Source organism: Dysidea avara, chromosome 3, assembly GCF_963678975.1.
Source record: "Dysidea avara chromosome 3, odDysAvar1.4, whole genome shotgun sequence".
Lineage (NCBI taxonomy): Eukaryota > Metazoa > Porifera > Demospongiae > Dictyoceratida > Dysideidae > Dysidea > Dysidea avara.
The window spans coordinates 45,917,425-45,941,956 of NC_089274.1; the positions used below are offsets into that span (position 1 = coordinate 45,917,425).

Genomic DNA, 24,532 nt, shown 5'->3' on the forward strand with positions numbered 1-24,532 from the left:
GGGAGAGCAATGTCAAAGTACAGATAGTTATGTTGTAATACCATCACATCCATATCTCTTACTTCATTGATTACTTTTATAGATACCTGCGTACTTCATTTTTAAATTAATAATTTCTAGAAACTTTATATCTTTAGGCCAGATATTGATACCATATAGGAATGCTGCGTGATAGCACTGAAACAACTAATTTTAATAATTACATGGTGTAAAATGGCAAACAAATCTTCACTTTATTTAGATGTAATACCTCTTCTACACACATCATCACTACCACTCCAGCTCCCATCACTCTGACAGGTCCTAGTATCACTACCAGTTAGCTCATAACCAGTATTACATGTGAAACTACAAGTGTCTTCATAGGAAGGAACTCCATCATCTCCCAGTGAACAAGTGATAATTCCATTATTAGGATCAGTAAGTGATGGACAAGTAACTAGTATAATACAAATACATAACTTGTTATGTACAAGAATGAATAAAGGAATACCTCTACTACACATGCTTTCAGTACCACTCCAGCTCCTATCACTCTGACAGGTCCTAGTGTCACTACCAGTTAGCTCATAACCAGTGTTACATGTGAAACTACAAGTGTCTTCATAGGAAGGAACTCCATCATCTCCCAGTGAACAAGTGATCATTCCATTATTAGGATCAGTAAGTGATGGACAAGGAACTACAATATAATTAGTGTACACCATACAATACATTACTAATACATAAAGTGCCATGAACATTTTATCTATATTTATATATTTATTTATTTAAAAGTTGCAGAAAGGAATTATGATTGCTCCCATATCAAAACACATGGTAGTGCGTTAAGAAAGCTGGCATGCCACACCATGTGTATTTTGACAGAAAAAAAGGAAACACGATTTCCATGCATGCATGGCTCCTTCTCCAGAGTACACCAATCTTCACTATAGCTGTCCATCAGGTAGGGTAGTCCACACTTAAAGTCACACCAGAGATACTCTAATACAGCAGTCACCATGGGGTTACAAAGTGCACAAAAAGTGAAAACTAACTAGGATTTGAACCAGGGACCTCCACACCTAACACCCAGATTCTTAACCACTAAGCCACTGGATTATTCACTGTTCACCTTACTTTATTTCTGAGAAAATTCAAGTTTAAATTTAATTGTTTATAATTTCATAGATCTACTAATTAAAATTCTAGAACATTCAGCTGATCATCATAGCAGTACCTTTTAATGGCTTAAAAGTTGAACCACATAGTTATAAAAGAAAAATCAAAGAAGTATAAGGCCCCTATTTGGCGATTATTAGTTTCTAATCCAGTCTTTTCAATTATTATGATGTGGGCAGGAGGGCATTACCATTAGGCCATTATAATATTGGCAGTGGATACTGAACCAAAAGTCAGTTCAATAAGCTGTACTGGCTATTGAACTGACAGTAAAACTTAGGCAAAAAAAGTTTCACTAAACAGAAAAAACCCCTACAAAACTCATCCAGGGCTCAAACCCTGGACTACTGGAGCTTTAGACAAGTGTGCTAACCACTGTGCTACTGCTGCTAGCTACCCACTACTCCTACTTTTCTATCTTATGTGTGTTACTCATGTAGTAATCTCAGTATACAGACGTAATCTAAAGGTGAAGAAAAAACCAAAACTGAACCCGACCCTAACGATAATGCTACTGCTACTTTTCACGTTCCCTAAAGTTGAATGCTTGGGGCAGCTACTAGACGCGTCCCCTAAATCTGAATACCGGGGCAACTACTAGGTGTGAAAATAAAAACCTTTCGGTTCAGTAACCACATCCTATAATATTAATATACTGATGTCCAAATTTTCTCCCACAAATTAACATTGGTTTTTATATGCAATCATGCTCTATTGACTTCATCATGGCGGGATTTCAGTTGAATGTTGAAACACTGTCGAAAATAGAATCCACTGCAGTGATTTTCCAAAGAAACAACAGTTATCCTGGTGATGCATAGTGCACTGTAGCATTAATAAAAAAATTTTAAAAATGCCATCATGTTTCAATACAAACTGTAATGGTTTGGTATCATGTGTTCTTCTGAGCATGCACAGAGTAAATAATGGCTACCATGCGGTAGCCTAAGAAGGATGCGGGAGGTGGATGAGAAACTAATAATCACCAAATAGAGGCCTAAGTACATAATATTATGGTAATATAATTCATTTGAATATTATGTGATGATGATTAATACATGTATAACAACTATGATTCCAGTACCTCTTCTACACACATCATCACTACCACTCCAGCTCCCATTACTCTGACAGGTCCTAGTGTCACTACCAGTTAGCTCATAACCAGTGTTACATGTGAAACTACAAGTGTCTTCATAGGAAGGAACTCCATCACCTCCCAGTAAACAAGTGATTATTCCATTATTAGGATCAGTAAGTGATGGACAGGAAACTACAATAGTCAGAAAAACATGTGTGCATCAAATCAAGTCTCAAAACTAAGAAAACTCTTTCAGAAGTAAGGCTAAAATAAACTACTCAAATAGTTCGTTATTCATTCTAATCCAGTATTCAAAGCTTTGGGAGCAGATTTGATATTCTAGAAATGTGATAATTTCCTTTCCCATAATTTTAAGTGTTTGTGAATCAAATACATACAATTAGACTATCTGTTTCTTTAAAAATTATTTGTTCCGTTAGCATTTAAAATATATTTTAGCTCTAAAAGCACAAATATTAAATTTTTAAACAATTGCCAGAAACTGATGTTTGGTCTGGCCATGAACCTGCCTGCCTGTCCGAAATCAAAGGCCAGAGACTAAATGATGCATTCTTTTGTATGCCACAATAACCAGCTCAATGGTAGCATGTGCCTTTTGCAGTTATGATGAGTGTCTGTACTCTGATTTCATTTTTATTAATTTGTAAATTTACTGGGGAGAGCAGAATGCTAAAGAGCCTATAAGTATACCCCCAACAATATATATATATATATAATATATACATGACACAAAGCACAAACTACAAAAACAAACAACTATAGCTACAAAACAGCTACAAAAAGAATTATGCAAAATGATTGAGTTCAACAGAATGAAAAATTTTATGTGAATTACTACACTAGTATATTAAATTTTTTAAATTTACAATGTAGTAGGGATCCAAGCGATAACATGTAGTGAAACAAGAGATGATCGAATGATGATATTACAGTGTAGGTCAGTGGGAAAATCCCTACATTGGCAGGTTATAACAATAATTTCAAAGTAGAAAAATTCCCACCGAGATATGCTGTAATACCATCATTCATCTATTGTTTTACTACTTTTTATCCTTGGATCCCTGCATAATTTTTAATAATTTAATAAACTAGTCTGTTTAGTTTTTTGTTATAGCAATACAGCTATACACATGTGACTGTTCTATTAGGGTGACTTCTGTATTAGAGTATTTCGAGTCAGCTTTTCACCTACCAGGAGGTGTGTCACTATTATTTTCATATTTTCATTGTGCTAGCATAATGAATACAACTAGACCAATGGGGTGTCTCATCATGATAATTGTTAAGAGGTGTGGTCTCGGTGCACGATTGTTATTAATCAACTTAACAGGCATGGGATTGAACCCATTGTGAAGGTACAGGTATTTACCGAGAGTAAACACTTAAATAAGTTTGCGGCATCTAAATATGCTGCTCATGGAAAGTGTTGCTAGGGAAAATTAATATCTCTATATAGTTTCAGGCAGGCAGGCAGGCAGGTAGGCAGGCAGGCAGGCAGGCAGGCAGGCAGGCAGGCAGGCAGGCAGGCAGGCAGGCAGGCAGGCAGGCAGGCAGGCAGGCAGGCAGGCAGGCAGGCAGGCAGGCAGGCAGGCAGGCAGGCAGGCAGGCAGGCAGGCAGGCAGGCAGGCAGGCAGGCAGGCAGGCAGGCAGGCAGGCAGGCAGGCAGGCAGGCAGGCAGGCAGGCAGGCAGGCAGGCAGGCAGGCAGGCAGGCAGGCAGGCAGGCAGGCAGGCAGGCAGGCAGGCAGGCAGGCAGGCAGGCAGGCAGGCAGGCAGGCAGGCAGGCAGGCAGGCAGGCAGGCAGGCAGGCAGGCAGGTGAAATTTGAGTTTTAGCAATTTGAAAAAAATTCTATATCTGACCGCCTGCGTTTTCTTGTTTTTAATGCTGCATTTGATGTTAGACTAATATTATTCTATAAATATGATTTTTGTTGCATAAGATGTTTCTAATATGATATTTAAAGATAGCAATTTAGGCGGTGTATATCATTTTTGGAGGATCCCTACTTAAACAGTACTACTATTATGTTTGATTCAGAAACTGGTAATTTATTTACAAAAAAGAGCATTAATTATGGAGGGCGTACAGTTACAAGTGCTCTATACAAGTGTTTTAGGATGGGATTGGGTATTGTTACAGTTAAACCGAAAGTAATAAATCAAAGTTCAGGTGACCATGTGAAGGTAGAAGGGTTAAGATGACTGCCACAAATCCAGTAAGTAGCACGATTTTGAATAGCTTCAAGACATTTGAGATCCTTATTGTAATGATCTAACCATACTAGATAGCCATATTGAGGAAAAGGGTACTGACTTTTACCTTTCATCTCTAATCATACAAGTTGTCTTCTTCTTCATGAAAGGAAACCATATCAAGGCATTAATTTCTGTATCAGCACTTTTTGTATACCACAAAATTATTTGAAGAACTTTTGTTACTGCAAGAGGGAATAGATAGTTTCACTTATAATGATCAGTTCCTAGAGCTGAAACAGAGCACTGTAATTGACTTCCCTAGCTATGTTTTACACATGTAACTGTTCTATTGTGACCCAGTCTGGGAAAACCAGTCTTACCACCTATTTAAAAGTCCTGAGAAATGCTGGTTTTAAGTATTCAGTGTGCTTTGTAGCTTGCCAATGGATGAAGCTGCATGCAGCAAATTTTCACACGTTTTATACCACTAAGTTTCCTGCCATTTTAGATAGTTTTTAAACCGGAGTTGACTGTAGCAGGTAAATTCCAAATGGGGTGGGAGGTGGGGGCCGGAGGAGGGCAAAGGGTTGCTAAAAATATTAAAGAGGAAGGCATAGGGATGAATTAGACCAAGTCATGGGCCATTCAGGTGTCAAAACTGGCTAAAATGAAAGGACATTCACAGCACAGGTCTTTATTCAGCACCACAGAGCTGTACAGCAACATACAGTCATCTCCAGGCTTGCCATAGCTCCATTAGGGCTCCAGACCGCCTGTATGGAACTCCACTGTGCCTGGGAAAAGCAGCCAGAAAATGCAGATCACTCAAGTCTAGTTGATTTTGATAATAGAATTTGATAGTTTATTCATGTAGCTTTGTGTTAATAGTGAAAAATCAAATCTTCTGTTATGGGCAACAAGACCGGTTTTCCCAGACCCAGTCACATATTCATGGCTTTTGTCTGCTTTTTAAAATCTTGTTGCTGATCTTGAGTAATACTTTGGTATGTGATAGATCAATAAAGAGCATGGTCAAAACTGATTGTTATAATTCAGGTATATAGACCATTTAGAGTCATGCTCTGTTTTAATAATTGTCGTTAGTGCAGCTAGATCATAATACAAAGTAGGAACTATCCTACGGTGTATGTTACAATACCATCATCTTGTTTCACTACCTTTATCTCTAGGATGCCTACTTCAATTTTATATTAATAATCAAGACACACGATAGTGTGTCGTGCGGCCCAAGAAGCCAGCGCGCCACACCCGTGAGTATATTGACAGGAAGAACGAAAACGTCATTTTCACACCTTTGTATCTCGGTGATCACTTATCTGATTGGAACCAAATTTGCTACACAGTTGCCCGCCAGCCAAGGGAGTCTACATTCCAAATTTGAAGGAAATCGCTCCAGCCATTTCCGAGATACGAGCTGCCAAAGTTTCGTTTTTTTTTTCTTCTTCGTCTTTTCGCACACTTGCAAAAATTGCTATAACAAGCAAACGCATACTCCGATCGCCTTGAAATTTGGCACACAGAAAGGGAGTCCAAAGGCGAATCCTAGCATCAAATTTGATACAAATCCGATGAATGGTTCAGGAGTTATGACCGATTATTCGCGTAAAACAAGATCGATTTGTTGTCACGCCTACAGGGTAAACCGCTTCATGGAATGAGTTGAAAATTGCTATGTAGATGGAGTAACCATCGTAGGAGTGCCTTTTGGTGGTTTGAAAGGAATCGAGATAAAGACCACGGAGATATGACACAAAACCCAACCTGTGTCACAATTACGCGATCGATTTTTATGAATAAAAAAGTATTAGTTTTCACGCCTACTAGGCAAACCGCTTAGAGCAATGAGCTGAAAATCGGTGTATAGCTGGAATAATCTTCATAGAAAGTCCTTGCAGTAGTACAGAAGAATCGGATTACAAACCACTGAGTTATGATTCGAAAGCCAACTCCGTGTAGCAAATGCGAGATCGAGATACTCTAATAGAACAGTCACCCTAATAGAGCATTCGGCTAATTTATTTACTCCATTATAGAATTTTATTACATCACAAGTTATTCTGTAGGGAGTTCAGCTGCAAACAGTTAATCGTATAGACAGTTCAGCAAGAAGACAGTCACCATGTGGAGAGTTAAGCAAATATATCACTATAGAGATTCAGAACATTACAAGTCACACTGAAGAAAGTTCAGCTATAAACAAGTCATGCACTGTGTAGAGAATTCAGCTACAATTAAGTCACTCTCTAGAGAATTCAGTAACACAGAATTCAGCTACACACAAGTCACTGTGGAGAGAGTTCAGCTACAAACAAATTACCCTTTAGAGTGATCAGCTACAAACAAAACACTTTGCAGGGTGTTCAGCTGCAACAAATCAACCTTTAGAGCGATCAGCAATGAACAAATCAACACAAATCTACCTGTAGAGAGATCAGCTAGAAACTAGACACAATGTAAGGAGTTCAGCTACAAGCAATCACCCTGTAGAGAGTTCAGCTAAAACAAATCAACCTGCAGAGAGATCAGCTACAAACAAATCACCTTATAGAGAGTTCAGCTACAAACAGATTACCTGTAGAGAGATCAGCTACAAACAAATCACCTTATAGAGAGTTCAGCTACAAACAGATTACCTGTAGAGAGATCGGCTACAAACAAATCAACCTGCAGAGAGATCAGCTACACACAAATCAACTTGTAGAGAGATCAGCTACAAACAAATCACCCTGTAGAAAGATCAGCTAGAAACTACACACAATGTAAGGAGTTCAGCTACAAACAAATCACCCTGTAGAGAGATCAGCTACAAACTAGACACAAAATAAGGAGTTCAGCTACAAGTAAATTACCCTGTAGAGAGTTCATCTACAAACAAATCAACCTGTAGAGCAATCAGCTAGAAACAAATCACCCTGAAGAGAGGTCAGCTACAAAAAATCACCCTGTAGAGAGATCAGCTAGAAACAAATCACCCTGAAGAGAGGTCAGCTACAAAAAAATCACCCTGTAGAGAGATCAGCTACAAACAAATTGCCCTGTAGAGAGATCAGCTACAAGCAAAACACCCTGTAGAGAGTTCAGCAACAAAGAAACCACCATGTAGAGAGTTCAGCTACAAACAAATTACCCTGTAGAGAGATCGGCTACAAACAAATCAGCCTGTAGAGAGTTCAGCTAAAACAAATCAACCTGCAGAGAGATCAACTACGAACAAATCACCTTATAGAGAGTTCGGCTACAAACAAATTACCCTATAGAGAGATCGGCTACAAACAAATCAACCTGCAGAGAGATCAGCTACACACAATTCAACTTGTAGAGAGATCAGCTACAAACAAATCACCCTGTAGAGAGATCAGCTAGAAACTAGACACAATGTAAGGAGTTCAGCTACAAGCAAATCACCGTGTAGAGAGTGCAGCTACAAACAAACCAACCTGTAGAGTGATCAGCTAGAAACAAATCACCCTGAAGAGAGGTCTGCTACAAAAAATCACCCTGTAGAGATATCAGCTAGAAACAAATCACCCTGAAGAGAGGTCAACTACAAAAAACTCACCCTGTAGAGAGATCAGCTAGAAACAAATCACCCTGAAGAGAGGTCAGCTACAAACAAAACACTTTGCAGAGAATTCAGCTACAAACAAATCAGCTTGTAGAGAGATCAGTTACACACAAATCAACCTGTAGAGAGATAAGCTAGAAACAAATCACCCCGTAGAGAGTAGCTACAAGCAAAACACCCTGTAGAGAGTTCAGCAACAAAGAAACCACCATGTAGAGAGTTCAGCTGCAAACAAATCACCTTATAGAGAGTTCAGCTACAAACAAATCACCCTGTAGAGAGATCAGCTAGAAACTAGACACAATGTAAGGAGTTCAGCTACAAGCAAATCACCCTTTAGTGAGTTCAGCTACAAACAAATCAACCTGCAGTGAGATCACCTACAAAAAAGCACCTTGTACAGAGTTCAGCTACAAACAAATTACCCTGTAGAGAGATCGGCTACTAACAAATCAACCAGTAGAAAGATCAGCTACACACAAACCAACTTGTAGAGAGATCAGCTACAAACAAATCACCCTGTAGAGAGATCAGCTAGAAACTAGACACAATGTAAGGAGTTCAGCTACACAAGTAAATCACCCTGTAGAGAGTTCAGCTAAAGCAAATCAACCTGCAGAGAGATCAGCTACAAATAAATCACTTTACAGACAGTTCAGCTACAAACAAATTGCCTTGTAGAGAGATCGGCTGCAAATTAATCAACCTGCAGATAGATCAGCTACAGACAAATCAACTTGTAGAGAGATCAGCTACAAACATGTTTTGTTTGCGATCAAGTCACTTAAGTCACCCACAAGAAACTTTGACATTAATAGGTACATTACATTTACTCAGGGTCACACCAGATCCTCTACACATAATAAACTCAAACATCGTCTCCATAGTACAAACTTAAATAGAAACTCTTATTTCCATCGCCTTCCTCGTTTGTGGAATGCTCTTCCTGTAATCAATACCAATTTATCAATTGCAACCATCAAGGCTAAACTAAAGAAATTTATGTGGAATCATTTTGTAACTCATTTTGACGATGACAATCACTGTACCTACCATTATCTACGTCCGTGCAGCAAATGTCACGATTTCTCGCCACCATCAAACTTTCAAACACTATAGCTAAGTTATAATTAGTTAAAGTAATTATAATGTATGTATAACTTGTGTTTTTAGGCTGCAAGCACCTGTTGCTTGCAGACCTTTGGCATACTTGCCATAAAGTAATAATAAATAAATAAATAAATAAACAAATCACCCTGTAGAGAGATCAGCTAGAAACTAGATACAATGCAAGGAGTTCAGCTACAAGCAAAATCACCCTTTAGTGAGTTCAGCTACAAACAAATCAACCTGCAGTGAGATCACCCACTAAAACGCACTTGTACAGAGTTCAGTTACAAACAAATCACCCTGTAGAGAGATCAGGTAGAAGAATTCACCTTGTAGAGAGTTCAGCAACAAAGAAACCACCATGTAGAGAGTTCAGCTGCAAACAAATCACCCAGTAGAAAGATCAGCTAGAAGAAGTTACCTTGTAGAGAGTTCAGTTACAAAGAAACCATCATATAGAGAGTTCAGCTACAAAGAAATTACCCTGTAGAAAGTTCAGCTAGAAGAAGTCACCTTGTAAAGAGTTCAGCTACAAAGAAACCATCATGTACAGAGTTCAGCTACAAAGAAACCACCTGCACAGAATTCAACTACAAACAAATTACCCTGTATAGAGATCAGCTAGAAGAAGTTACCTTGTAGATAGTTCAGCTACAACAATTCACCCTGTAGAAAGATCAGCTAGAAGAAGTCACCTTGTAGTGTTCAGTTACAAAGAAGCCATCATGTAGAGAGTTCAGCTGCAAACAAATCACTCTGTAGAGAGTTCAGCTACAAAGAAACCGCCATGTAGAGAGTTCAGCCTCATACAAACCACCTTGTAGAGAATTCAACTACAACAAATCACCCTGTAGAGAAGAAGTTACCTTGTAGAGAGTTCAGCTACAAAGAAACCTTCATGTAGGGAGTTCAGCTACAAAGAAACCACCATGTAGAGAGTTTAGCTGCAAACAAATCACCTGTAGAGAGTTCAGCTAGAAACAAATCACCCCGTAGAGAGATCAGCTGGACGAAGTCACCTTGTAGAGAGTTCAGCTACAAAGAAACCATCATGTAGAGAGTTCAACTGCAAACAAATCACCCTGCAGAGAGTTCAGCTACAAAAAAATCACCCTGTAGAGAGTTCAGCTAGACGAAGTCACCTTATAGAGAGTTCAGCTACAAAGAAACCATCATGTAGAGAGTTCGGCTACAAAGACACCACCATGTAGAGAGTTTAGCTGCAAACAAATCACCTGTAGAGAGTTCAGCTAGAAACAAAATACCCTGTAGAGAGACCAGCTAGAAGAGGTTACCTTGTAGAGAGTTCAGCTATAAAGAAACCATCCTGTATATAGTTCAGCTACATTTCAAGTCACCCAGTAGAGAGATCAGCTGCAAAAAAATATCCTGTGGGGAATAATGGGCATGTAATAAATATATGTATATAATTTGTATAATTACTAATAAAATCAAAAATAATTGAAGTACTAAAATTCTTCTTTAAGTTCTTTTCTTCTTCCTGTAGTAAAGAAAAAAACACATGGGTTAAAAAAGCCCCAAAGCCAGCCATAGGCCGGCTTTGCAGTATACGAATACAAAAAGAAGTGATGTCTAATCAAAAACAGCCAAGCTGTAAAAAAAGGTGCGGCCCCCAAAAAGGCCATGGTGAAAAAAGATGTGAAATCCAAGGTGGCGGCCAAGAAATGGCTGTGATGGTAGGTTAATGGTTACATTTTAATAACGACAATTCAGGTGAATTTTGTGCCGCTTGGTCTTGGCACCAAATTCACCTGAATTGTTGTTATTAAAATGTAACCATTAACCTACCATCACAGCCATTTCTTGGCCGCCACCTTGGATTTCACATCTTTTTTCACCATGGCCTTTTTGGGGGCCGCACCTTTTTTTACAGCTTGGCTGTTTTTGATTAGATTTTCAAAAGCACTACATCTTTTGACTTGATATAGATATAGGAATACTGTGTAATAGCACTAGATCAACTAACTTTGATAATTACATGATTTAAATAAATCTTAATTGACTCTAGTAATACATACTTCTTCCACACGTGGCATTGCTATCACTCCAGCTCCCATCACTCTGACAGGTCCTAGTGTCACTACCAGTTAGCTCATAACCAGTGTTACATGTGAAACTACAAGTGTCTTCATAGGAAGGAACTCCATCATCTCCCAGTGAACAATTGATCATTCCATTATTAGGATCAGTAAGTGATGAACAAGGAACTGTAATATGATTAGTGTACATTACATCTAATTTGTAAAGTATTATGAACATTTTATCAATGTATAATGACTTCATACTTATGTTAGACAAAAACAAGTGCACAACTTCTGTTACACATGTGGTGTGCATTTTCATTCCTCCTAACTGTTTTCTGTTTCGATAGTACTACAATAATTGCACAATATGCTTGTAGAAAGTGCGGTTCTAACTAGGGCTGGGACGAATATTGAATTTTACCTTTGAATATTGGCTAATAAAATGTTCGAACATTTGAAGTTTCAGTGTTAACTTTCAAGTTACAAGTTTTCTTGTATTTATACACATACTTCTTAAGTTTTATCTTTCTAAACCTACTTAATAACATTTTAAGCATTTGGAAAGTGCATAGCTAGCAGCAGTACTGAATGACACGATAAATCGATTGCAAATGGGCGTGTCTGCTATACTGAAAAATCATGCATAGGTAAACACCAAGTAATGGTTAAAAGGACATTTTCCATGCATTTTTAAGGCTGCAACTATGGTAGCAAGCTGAACTGCAATGGTTTAAAAGTGGGTGTGGTGCACAAAGATCGATTGCGAAGAGACAAACATTGATCACACAAGAGGAATAAGCAGCTGTAATAAAGATAACAATGTTTATTTGTAATTCTTTCGTACACTATGAGTGCATTATGAAGCTTCAAAGGATACTTTTATAATTCGAAGTTACTTAACCTTCAAACCCACAAAACATTCAAAGCCTCGTCCCAGCCCAAATACTGTACTATGCAAGCAGCTACTTATTTATGCAATTTTTGAGTTTCCTATGTAGCCCCTTATCTACAAAGGTTTTGAGGTCAAAAGCAATGTGCTTATTGGCTCTAGTGATGCACCGATACCACTTTTTCACTACCGATCCGATACCGATACATTTGAGGTCAGAAATGGCCGATACCGATCCGATACCGATACTTTGCCCCACAGGCATTTCTCACAAGAAACAGCTAGTGATTTAGTTAACTAAACTCATTTGCTAATCCCATCAACTGCAGTTTGCTGGATTTGTGGCTATCAATTACGCGCGAAGATAAGTTTATGGCTTCAATGAATCTTATTTCGTGGCTTACTTCAGTTTCCACTGTACTAATAATGCTAGTAGCTGGCTTCTTTTAAGGAATTCATGGCTTATACCAGCTTTTGCTCAACTCCGTTCAATGCGCTATCTTGATAAGTAATTAAATGATGTCATTTAAAGTATCGGTTGGCATCGGGCATTTATAGCTTTACCGATACAAGTCCGATACCGCCAAAATAGGGCCGATATCGATACTAGTATCGGTATTGGTGCATCACTAATTGGCTCCTGTTAAATTTAAAATGTGTGTCTAGTTTTATGTCATTCTATTTCAAATACAGTTAATATACATCCATTCTACATCACCAATACAACACTGTGTTTGGATTTTCCTGTCACTCAAAATTCCTTATATGCTTATGTACACTACAGGTTACTGTACATAATATTATGGTAATAGAAGTCTTGTGAGTATTGATTCCACATTATGTATATAAGGTCCTATGACATGCTGTACATCAGTGTTTGTCTAACCTCTTCTACACACATCATCACTACCACTCCAGCTCCCATTACTCTGACAGGTCCTAGTGTCACTACCAGTTAGCTCATAACCAGTGTTACATGTGAAACTACAAGTGTCTCCCTCATAACCCACTCCTTCTCTACCAGAACTACATGCTGTTATCTCTCCATTGGATGGTGTTGATAGGTCATCACATTTGATGTCTAATATAAAGTGTAGTAAATGATTATATCCAATGTATTGTGTGCCTATAGTACATGATTGTGATTAAATTTTTGTTTGGCATTGCAAAAATTGTAATCAAGAGAAGTATTATAGGACAATGGTTTTAAATTTAACTGTATTTGTGACCCAGTCTGAGAAAACCGGTCTTATCGCCCATGTCAGCAGATTTGATTTTTCACCCAGGACACAAAGCTACATGAATAAACTATCTAATTCCACAATCAAAATCAGCTAGACTTGAGTGGTCTGGTTTTGCTGGCTGCTTTTCCCAAGCCCAGTGGCAATCCATAAGTGCGGTGTGGGGCCTTAATAGAGCTCTGGTCAGCCTGGGGATGACTATATGTGGCTGTACAGCTCTGTGGTGTTGAATAAGTATCTCTGCTGTGAACGTTCTTTTGTTTTAGCCAATTTTGAGACCTGAATGGCCCAAAAATTGGCCTAATTCATCCCTACACCTTCCTTTTCAATTTTTGAACACCATCTTGCCTGCCTTTCAGGCCCCCCCACCTCCCACCCCTTTTGCAGCTCGCCTGATACAGTCAACCTTGGTTTAAAAACTATCTAAAATGGCGGGAAACTTAGTTGTTTACTACTTGCACAGCGGATACTCTGGAAGGTAAGGAATTGGTGTAAAATGTGTGAAAATTTGGTACACATCGCTTCAACCATTGGCGAGCTACAACACACTAAATACTTAAAACCAGCATTTCTCGATAATTTTAAATAGCCGATTAGACCGATTTTCCCAGACTGGGTCACATAGGCTGAATATTTCAATATTTTGAGGTTGAGCAATGTAGCTAAAATTAATTTTTTTTGCAGATTTGCAAACAATTCCAAAATGTATATATGGAGGTTTAAATATTTCAAGGATAAAATTGTTACTATTAACTGCCAAAACCTTGAAATCAGCAAAAGTTTTTCTCTCTCGAAATATTAGGCTGTATGGTATAGTGAATATATTATCCACACAAAAACATCTAAGCTGTGAAAAAGGGTGTGGCCTGGGTAAAAAAGTTGTAAAATGAAAAGTGGTGGTCAAGAATGGCTGCAATGATATCCATGCAAAACAGCCAAGCTGTATAAAAAGGATGTAGCCTTTAAAAGCCTGGGTGAAAAAGTTGTGAAATCAAAGGTGGTGGCCATGAAATGGCTGAAATGATGTTAATGCTAATACATTTAATAGCTATTAGTATTTATTTACATTTATTTGTTAATTGTAAAACTCAAAATATAGAGTATATATAGTACAATATCTACAACATAATTAGAGATCTGAAGTCATTGAAGGTAATAGTACTGTAAATTTGTAACTTGTTCCACAAGTGAATTGATTGGGAGAAGAAACTGAATTTATAAGGATCAACTTGAGCTGATGGCTAGACAAATTTGATACTATTTCCACATGTAGTACTGATTGCAACTGTAATATAATTTGGCATTTCTAGTTCATGTAAGATTTTAAAAAAACATTAGTAATCATAATTCTTCATTTTGGCATTGTCATAATGCTTAATAGCTGATACACTACTTGTTCTTCTGTAATCTGAGACAATAAAACATTATTATCTACATCATTGCAGCTATGAAGGCTGCCACCTTTCTTTTTTCACCTTGGCTTTTAAAGGCCACACCTTTTATACAGTTTGGCTGCTTTTGCATGGATTTCACTTCTTGTATTTTAAATACCACAAAGTCAACCATAAACTGCTTGTTTGTTCTTATGTATAGATACAATGATGATGAATATATGACAAACTAGTATTCTACCAAAATTAAAAACAGATATATACCTACTGATTGTATACCAAAGACAAATGATTTATGTAAATTTAAAAATGAAGTAGCCTAAGGGATCCAAGCAATAAAAAGTAGTGAAACAAGAGATGAATGATAGTATTACAGCATAGCTCGGTGGGATAGCATGTTATAACAATGATTTTGATCAATGCCAAAGAAAGGATTTCCCACAGAGCTATGCTGTAATACCATCATTCATCTTGTTTCACTACTTTTTATTGCTTGGATCCCTACTTCATTTTATACGAGGCTGCCCAGGTCCAGTCATGGATTTTTTCTCCTTTCTTCACCTTTTTAAACATACTTTCTGTAACAATTTTAAACAGGCTGTAGGACCAGGTGTCCTACAGACCTTTAGCACTTTTGCTGTAAAGCCTTAATAAAAATAAAGTAATAATTTTAAACATAATAGTTTGTTTGGCTATAGCATACAGCAGTACACGTGTGACTGTTCTATTAGGGTGACTGCTGTATTAGAGAATCTAGAGTCAGCCTTTCACCTACTACCAGGGGGTGCGACACTATTTTCATTGTGCCAACATTATGAATACAGCTAGACCAATAATAATGGAGTGTGTTGTCGTGATTGAGTAAATAGATTGCTAAGAAGTACCTAACTTAGAAGAAAGTTACTTTGTTTAAGGCACTTTATACAGCCATAGCCATGAACAAGCAAGCACAAAATTACAAAGCAATTATCAGTATTTAGCTATTGGTTATCAAACAGTATGGTAGTACTATTGAAGTAGGGATTCCCCTAAAAATGACAGGCGCCGCCAAAAATGTAACCTTTAAAAAATCATCCTAGAAACATCTTATGTGACGAAAATCACCTTTACGGAATAATATTAGTCCATCTAACATTACAGGTGGCTGGATATGGAACTTTTAAAAAATCACTAAAACTTGAATTTTCGTCTGCCTGCCTGCCTGCCTGCCTGCCTGCCTGCCTGCCTGCCTGCCTGCCTGCCTGCCTGCCTGCCTGCCTGCCTGCCTGCCTGCCTGCCTGCCTGCCTGCCTGCCTGCCTGCCTGCCTGCCTGCCTGCCTGCCTGCCTGCCTGCCTGCCTGCCTGCCTGCCTGCCTGCCTGCCTGCCTGCCTGCCTGCCTGCCTGCCTGCCTGCCTGCCTGCCTGCCTGCCTGCCTGCCTGCCTGACCACAGTCACAAGGCTGGAGGCCAAATCAGCCACCATTTTCTGCCACAATAACAAACTCACCAGTGGCATGTGCCTTTTGGGGTTTTAACAAATGCAAGCCCTCTGTGCCTTGTCTTTCCTTTTATCTTCAACCAAGTCATCCTTCTTCATGCAATGAAACCCTATTGAGGTGTTAAATTTTCCTATCAACACTTTCCTTGAGCAGCATTAGGCGCTGCAAACTTATTTAAGCACTTACACTCTATAGATATACCAGTAACTTCATGATAGGTTCAACACTACACCTATTAGCGTGATCTAGCTGATTAATAACGATTGAGCATCGTAGCTATTCAAATAAACTGCTGAAACCAGCCTTACATTCACTTTCAGAGGTCTAATGTTTAAGAATTAAAAATTTATTGGGTGTGGAATGCATTTAGTATATAGCTTACTATAAATACAGGTTTCTGACTCCCTGTTTCACAGGCTTACTGTTATCCTCCTTGCAGGTCCCTAGAGGGATAGTTGTCTAATAAATTAACCCTTAATGAAAACATGAGATGTCAAGATGTTTAAGTACTAGCTGAATGCAGAGGAAATCTAAGTTGTGTGGCTCCTCAGGCACCTGCCTAGACTGAAAGCTGTCTGTGGATAAAGTCACCAACTAGCCTGGCATTTTTTGTCCGCATTCAGCATAGTTTTCAGTTACAGGTTTCTGACTCCCTGCTTCAAAGGCTTACTGTTAGCGTCCTTGCAGGTCCCTAGAGAGATAGTTGTCTAATATGTAAATAAATAAATAAATAAATAACAAGATTGGGATACCCTAATACAGCAGTCACTCCAACACAACAGTTAAATAAAATTGTGAAAAACTGCTGAAAATCACTCTCAGATTCAACCTCAGAGGGTCTAGTTCCTGGGAAGGCATGCTTCCAAACCTCCTAATGTATGCCTTTCCTGTATTACCTAGATATAGTGTTATGTATCTAGGCTCTGGCATCACCAATAGCCCTGATCTGGGGGGCATTCTAAATTTCCAAGGAATAATGTGTCAGGAGATTGAATTTTCAGTGGTTATAATATAACTGATTTATACGTATATACTTTATCATTTCCTAGAAAGTTTAGAAACTCCCCTGGAACTGTTCCTACTGTTGTTCATGGAACCATTTTTGATATAGGATTGTTTATTAGGCTTTGATTTTCCCATGCACAATTCTTTATATACTAGCATTGGTACCTGCTCAATGTGCCTAGAATACATATTAACTCTAGGATCTAGCCTCAATCAGGTGATCTACAAGTTCAATTGTTTATTCTGTGGAATACAGCTGAAGTTTTCTCTACATCATGGCCTTTAAATGCAATGCATGAAAGTGCACAGAAGCGTGTAATAAACAGCCTGATGATCAGTGTTTTATTTTGCAAATGAATTATGCCAATACTTGCATATATTTGTGGGTAAGCATCATCAATTTGTCAAACAGTATAGTCTGTTGGCATTCACCTGAGCCCTTGTTTCTTGTTAATAATTCATGTTACAAGGGCCAGCTGTTCAAACATTTAGTAGTGTTGTGAAGCCCTTCAAATGCCAGAACTGTTTATCATAAAAAGTGCTTTGATAAGGCAAGAACAGGTGAGTTATGAGGCTTTAAAAATATCCCATACATTTAGTATGGAGGATTCAGGCATGCAAACATGTTTACAACATGAAAACAAGCAGTGCAAAACCATTGGGAGTGAACATATGTTCACCTCTTTGATATTACTATATTTGGCGGGGGTCAGGTGAATGCGTACCAAAGTTTAATAGGGTTCCCCCTAAAGTGACATCTGCCACTATTCGAAAAACCATCATAGAAATGTCTTCATGGAAGGCAGACATTTGCAGGATCCGCAAAAAGCACATTCTGTAGCGTTACATGGTGGCCGTGCGTGTACTGCTTTGTTTGCTTGCCACTGTGGTCAGTGAAACAGGCAGATCAAAACAATCTATATCCAGCTGCCTGTAGGTGTTTTCTTGTCTTTAATGCTGTATTTGATGTTGAATGGAGTAAGACTATTCTGTACATTTATCTTTCAATTAAATGGTCATATTCTTCATGCCAGGAAACCGTACCAAAGTGTCAGCTTTCCATATATTAACACGAACATATTTAAATGCCATGAAACTATACTTAACAAACTGTAGTACCCTTGGTAGTACCAGGTAGCAGAAAAGCTGGGCGATTGCAATGAGCCACACCTACTTAAACATGCTACCAAACATAATTGATTCTGAGGCCATGTCCCTCAATGATCTAGCTCCATAGAAAACAAGGTATTGTACCACACTAGCTTAATCTACTGCATATATAGCACTGTAGCTGTAGTGAGATTGATATACTCTAATACAGCAGTCACAACCACACAGGTATTCTATTTTATAGCTATGCTCTAGCAAAAAAAAGTAAATTCGTAATTATAGTAAACTACATATGTCACAATAAGCAAACACATTAAGCTACATAAAGCCAAGTGGGAAGTGAGACAATGGGTGTAATGAATACAGGGAGGAGTGGGAACTAGTAGCCACTGGAGGCACAGTTTGATGATTGAATGAAGCCATTATTTTAGTGGGTGTGGGGTAGTTCAGGAATGGCAAAGGGTGTGGTATTACATTTATCTCTGGCAAGAGACTATCAGTAACTGATGTAACACTTTACTCTGCATATCAACAACCATTTCCTGTCACCTCAACCCACTTCAGAGTCTTCAACAGTGTTCAAGTCAACTAATTTCTTCAAAGTAGAATTTGTTTGGTAAGCAGGGAGAATAAAATCAATAAAACTGTTCTTAACTATAGGCTGATAACAAATCGATGAATTCAATTCATGGTGAACTCAATAACTAGAGTTTCCCAAATGATGTAGTCACCCATCAGGTGAAGTGCCAGTAGCAATCTTCTCAGCAAACAGGGATACCAAAGTGGCTAAGTTTAGTCCAACTGTCTGCTCCATAGTAGTAGCAATGGCCTCATCAAGAAAGTCTGAATCAGTTTTCCCTTCAGAAGAATTAAAGTGAAAACTATTATCAGACATTGTAGTAGAAGTATTGTCCACATGGAAGTCAGATGCTACTGTCGGTTCAAAGTGAGTGGCTCCAACTTCCTGTCCTCTACATACTTCCCAAATCTGTTCACCAATGCTAGCACAAGCCTGATTGTTACCTCTCTCGACAACATCTTGGGACAAATCCTTGACTGGGAAATCCTGTAACCAATCATCTTATGAGTGAGGGTGAGAACCCAAATATGTAGAGTGATTTTAACACTATACCAGTATAATTGAACACTCAATTGTTCAATAAAATGACAAAATACATTGCCTGTAGACAAACTGTTACATACAGTGGAAGTCCAAGCAATGGAGCAAAAGATCTCTATGTGCAAAGGTGTCCAAACACCAAAGCTACACCTCCTGTCGCCTCTACTACCTACTTGTGCTGAGCATCTTTCTCCAATTCTGCAAACCCAGAAATAGTGGCTGAATGGATCAGTACTCCAGAATGGAGTGCACTTCATATTAAAATAATTAACAAACTAGTGTAATAAAAATTATTAATTAAACAAAATAGGCTCAAAAGTAGTGAAATAAGAAATGATGGTAGCTATGAGGGAAAATCCCTACTTGGCATTGAAAAGATGGTGAAAAAACATTTTTGCTATGGTACAGTAATGCTTCTTCAAGTATAGGACATATCCATTCACTGGACTGGACTACTGGACTGGAATACTGGACTGGACTACTGGACTGGCATATTTTTCGTTTTTGCACATTCTGTGGTTAAAATTTATTGAGTCTTGCAAGCCAAGGGTCCTGAGGGAACCTACAGCCCACTACTAAATGCTGAATATGAGCAGTGGAGTATGCGATAACTGTCTTAATAATTTTGCTGTGTCCTACAACACTTATTCCTTACCCTGGTGTATAGTAATGCTGTAGGGAATGTATATCAGCAATAGTTAACCAGCGATCAACTCGCCAGTTGACAAGGTATCCTCAGTGTGAGCTCAAGGAGCAAGCTATATATAGTATAGTCTTGCGTGGCAAGACCTTTACTTCTGGAGAAAGACTTATCAATTAGAAATTTTTTCAGCATGTGCATAATTATAATCATTGTGTCCCGCAGCACTGAAAACAAGTCTGTCCATGCTAGCTCAATTCCTGAGCTCACACTAAGGATATCTTGAAGGATATTGTCAACTGGCAAGTCGATCGCTGGTTAATTATTGCTGATATACATTCCCTACAGCATTACTGTACACCAGGGTAGGGAATAAGTGTTGTAGGACATAATAAATCACAGCGAAAATATTAAAAGACAGTTATCGCATACTCCACTGCTCATATTCAGCATTTAGTAGTGGGCTGTAGGTTCCCTCAGGACCCTTGACTTGTGAGACTCAATAAAGTTTAATCACAGAATGTGCAAAAACCAAAAATATACCAGTCCAGTAGTCCAGTCCAGTAGTCCAGTCCAGTAGTCCAGTCCAGTGAATGGATACTCACTTGAAGTATAGACATTAGTACAACAATACAGCAATAACAGAAACAGTTACTAGTTACAGTTATGTAATGTTGAAGTGTCCTCATAACATCTCGCCATTTGATGGTACCAGTTAGCAAAGGAGCAGGCAAAGTATTCCACACATGGACAGCAGATACACTCCAGCTTTGTAAAAATCTATCCAGTGACTCTTAAAAGTCTCAGGGACAGCTAGACGATAATCTTTAGCTGGGTCATCAAGAATAGAAAAACAAGACCATCTAGTGTTGTAGGTGGCAAAATGTGGACAGAAAGTCTGCAGATTTTCATAGCCCTCACCACTGCAAACCAAACCAAAGGCTGCTGCCTGGCAATAGGAAAATAAGGATGGCAAAAGTAGTTGATCAAATATCTTCAGCACGATGTTGAAGAGAATCCAATCAAAATGAGTATTGGCAGCTCCGTAATACAGTAAATGATCATATTCTAAACAAGATCAAATGAAGGCTTTGCAACATGCCAGTTTAGGGATATTCCCACATTGCTACAATGCTAAGTAGGGACTTTTCCTCATCATCTCTTCTTTCACTACATAATAACTTTCTATTACACTAGTATAATAGTAATAATAATAGCAGCACAACACAAAAATCATGCATTTTTCATAAAGGCATGAAACTTTCCACATAAGTAGTAGTGCTGAAACAATTATTCGGTTTTTTGACTATTTGGTCGGCATGACACTATTCGATTCGTTAACACATTATTCAGATAATCGTTAGTATTTTGTACACTGTATTCTGATGGAAAAGCCAGCCTTGAAACTTAAGATTGTGAATGAAGTGATGTATCTATGCTATAAAAATTCTATTTTAGAAAAGACAGAAATAGCTGTTAGGCTTTACCTTGCTCCATAACAAAAAAAAGGTTTCAGTACTTGTTTAATAGAAGTATAATAAGCATTAAAGAATAACCGAATATCCGGTCATTTTTTTCACAACTATTCGAATATTAAAAAATGCTATTCGTTTCAGCACTAATAAGTAGTACTCCCCATGACATAATTTTTTTTGATATACTGTAGTGTCATCACAGATTTGACCTTTGGTGACCTTTATGGCCATTTTTTCCCCAGAAATTTAATCATTTCTGTGTCTATATCCCTGAGGCATTAATTAACTAGTTAAAACATGGTACCAAAATAAAGATCCTGTTAAATGAAACAACTTAGTGTTATTTAAAGTTAACAGGTGATTTCATTCCAAAGTTATGATCATTTATATTACCCATGAATTTTGCAAAAATTTACCTCCCCTTAGGTAATGTATACCCCAAGAGCAGTTAACTCAAAGAATTTTGCAGCTAATAAAAGTGATCATAACTTTGAAATGAAATTACCTATTAACTTCAAATAAAAACCAAGTTATTTCGTTCCACAAGATCTTTTCTTTGGTACCATAACAATTAATGCCTCAGGGAGATAAAGACAAAAATAGTCAAAGTTCTGTGAAAAAGTGGCCACAAAGGTCACCAAAGGCCAATCTGCAATGGCACTATATCAAGAAAAACATGTCATAAGGAGCACTACATATTACATACTTTCATGAAAAAGTGTATGATTTGGATAATTTTGGGGGCTATGTTGCTAAAAAAAGGAATTTAATTTCAATTAAGGTCACCTACTCCTGAAGATATGCTAGTAGAGATTTAATCCCTAATTCAGTCATGGGTATAGCTAGACTGAAGTAGGGAATAAATGTTCACTAGTATATCTTCAGGTGTAGGTGACTTCCCTTGTTTCACTTCCTTGATCCCTACTTGAACTCAGTGTTATAAATAAACAAAGAACACTACAAGAAGGATCCCTGTAATCAATCCAATCACAACAGGAAACTTGATGACTTCCATTACAAACATTATAAGGCAACCATCACGCAGCACTACCGCAAATTGACACCTTGCGCTATCAGCAAAAGATAAATGGGACACAAAGGAGGACACAGGTAGACCCATGAAGCAAGCATTGTATGTACTGTGGTATGCCAAAGGCACCTGCTGGGCTGAAGCCACGTCAAACAGTGAAAAATCAAACTAGTAGCATTAGCTGTTATCAAGTTCAGCTTGTTTGAAGGCAATAGTCAGTTAGGCAGTCAGTCAGTAGAAATTTCCACTAAATAATAATTTTAAAGCAACTTTTTTGAAGCATTTTGGGTCTCACTTTTGGGCATGGTTATACCTAACTAATACTGCCAAGGTGCCATGAAGGTATTGTGAGGCTGGTTTTAGAGCGATATTTTTAGCAAGAATACCCCAAACCTAATATACAAGTGTACTATCATACTGTATGATAAAGCTGAAAAACTGTCTGTCTGCATTCCATTCCTCATGACGTCACTAACTCAGCAGCAAAAGCACATATCAACATGAGTCTTTACCAAAATTAAGTGCTCATCATCTGGCAAATCCAAGTGTGGTATTACAAATCACCCCATGCTTTTACTTGTTCTTTACAGAGTGTTGAAGGCATTGGTGTAGAGGAAAACTTGAGGTACATTCCACATGTGGACTGTTGGAAAAGCATGCACTAGCACATTTGATAGGTATAGGGCAGGCATGGGCAGACAAATTGGCTGCATGTTTGTTTGTCTGTGTGTTCTATTAGAGTATGTGCCTTTATTATTATTAGCACTTTACAGTGACCAGCACTGAAGGTCTGACAGCAACATGTGCTGCAGCCTTAGGATTACCTAATTTCAGGGACTTAGACCTAATGACTTGACTTACTGACTGACTGATAAGGTGTAACAGAAAAGGGGCCAAAGTAAGGAAAAAATCCCTCCAGCCCCAGGATTCGAACTGCAGGTCACCCAATGTCTAGTCGGGGCCACACTCAGTCTTCCTTCAGGAGGGATGGATTTTCTTCCTTAAACCTAAAGTATTTATTATTAGCACTTTACAGTGACCAGCACTGAAGGTCTGACAGCAACATGTGCTGCAGCCTTAGGATTACCTAGTTTCAGGGACTTAGACCTAATGACTTGACTTACTGACTGACTGATAAGGTGTAACAGAAAAGGGACCAAAGTAAGGAAAAAAATCCCTCCAACCCCAGGATTCGAACTGCAGGTCACCCAATGTCTAGTCAGGGCCACACTCTTCCTTTGTAACTTCAATTTTTAGTGCTTCCCTATTAGCCTGCACCTGTGTGTCAAATCTTTACTTGTAATATAGCTACAGTGAATAGCACTGCTTTAAATATTTTCTGTATTGAATCCTTCTAGCATGATGAGACAAGTACTATTAGCACCACATAAGCTGCACGTGTCTTGATAATAATAATTTTTTAGCCTACATGCTGTTCTTAACCTGCATCTTCACATAACCTTATTATTAATAGGCTTGCATGATGGAATAAGATTCGTGTAAAAAAGTCACCACGCATGCTACACTTTAGGACATGCTTCATTCCTGATTTGTCATTGTGGTTAATGTGGAATGTGAAATGGTCCTGTACAAAAGCAGGTACCAATGCTAGTATCTGATAATGTCATAAAAAGGTGGCACTGTGAAGAAAAAGTTATCATGGGCAGGAACCAAACACTGGATCTTTGGGATAATAGTATTTTACATATGCAAATATATTAAAGATTTGTAAAAAACATTTATTGTTCTAATACAATTCTGGAATTCCATAAGAAACACTATTACTTTTAAATCTGTATGTACATACCTATTGCGAATTGAATCAGTGGCTGTCGAGAATTAATCATGGCATCTCGCATACTGAGATCAACTGATGTTGGAGGAGGTGATCCATTAAACCGATACTGTACATATCCATCAGTTAGTATGTCTCTTACAGAATGTCGAATATCAT

The 24,532-nt window shown here is 38.2% G+C and overlaps 1 protein-coding gene across 1 annotated transcript; it reads right to left on the minus strand.

Annotated features, from left to right (window-relative positions):
• Positions 1 to 233: 233 nt before the first annotated feature.
• LOC136248561 (E-selectin-like) lies at positions 234 to 18,852 on the minus strand. The gene is made up of 7 exons (XM_066040330.1): positions 18,834 to 18,852; positions 12,975 to 13,169; positions 11,318 to 11,382; positions 11,194 to 11,266; positions 2,246 to 2,434; positions 494 to 682; positions 234 to 439 (listed from the first exon to the last, which is right to left on the minus strand). The coding sequence occupies exons 1-7, from the start codon at positions 18,850 to 18,852 to the stop codon at positions 234 to 236; spliced, it is 936 nt and encodes a 311-aa protein (XP_065896402.1).
• Positions 18,853 to 24,532: the final 5,680 nt, after the last annotated feature.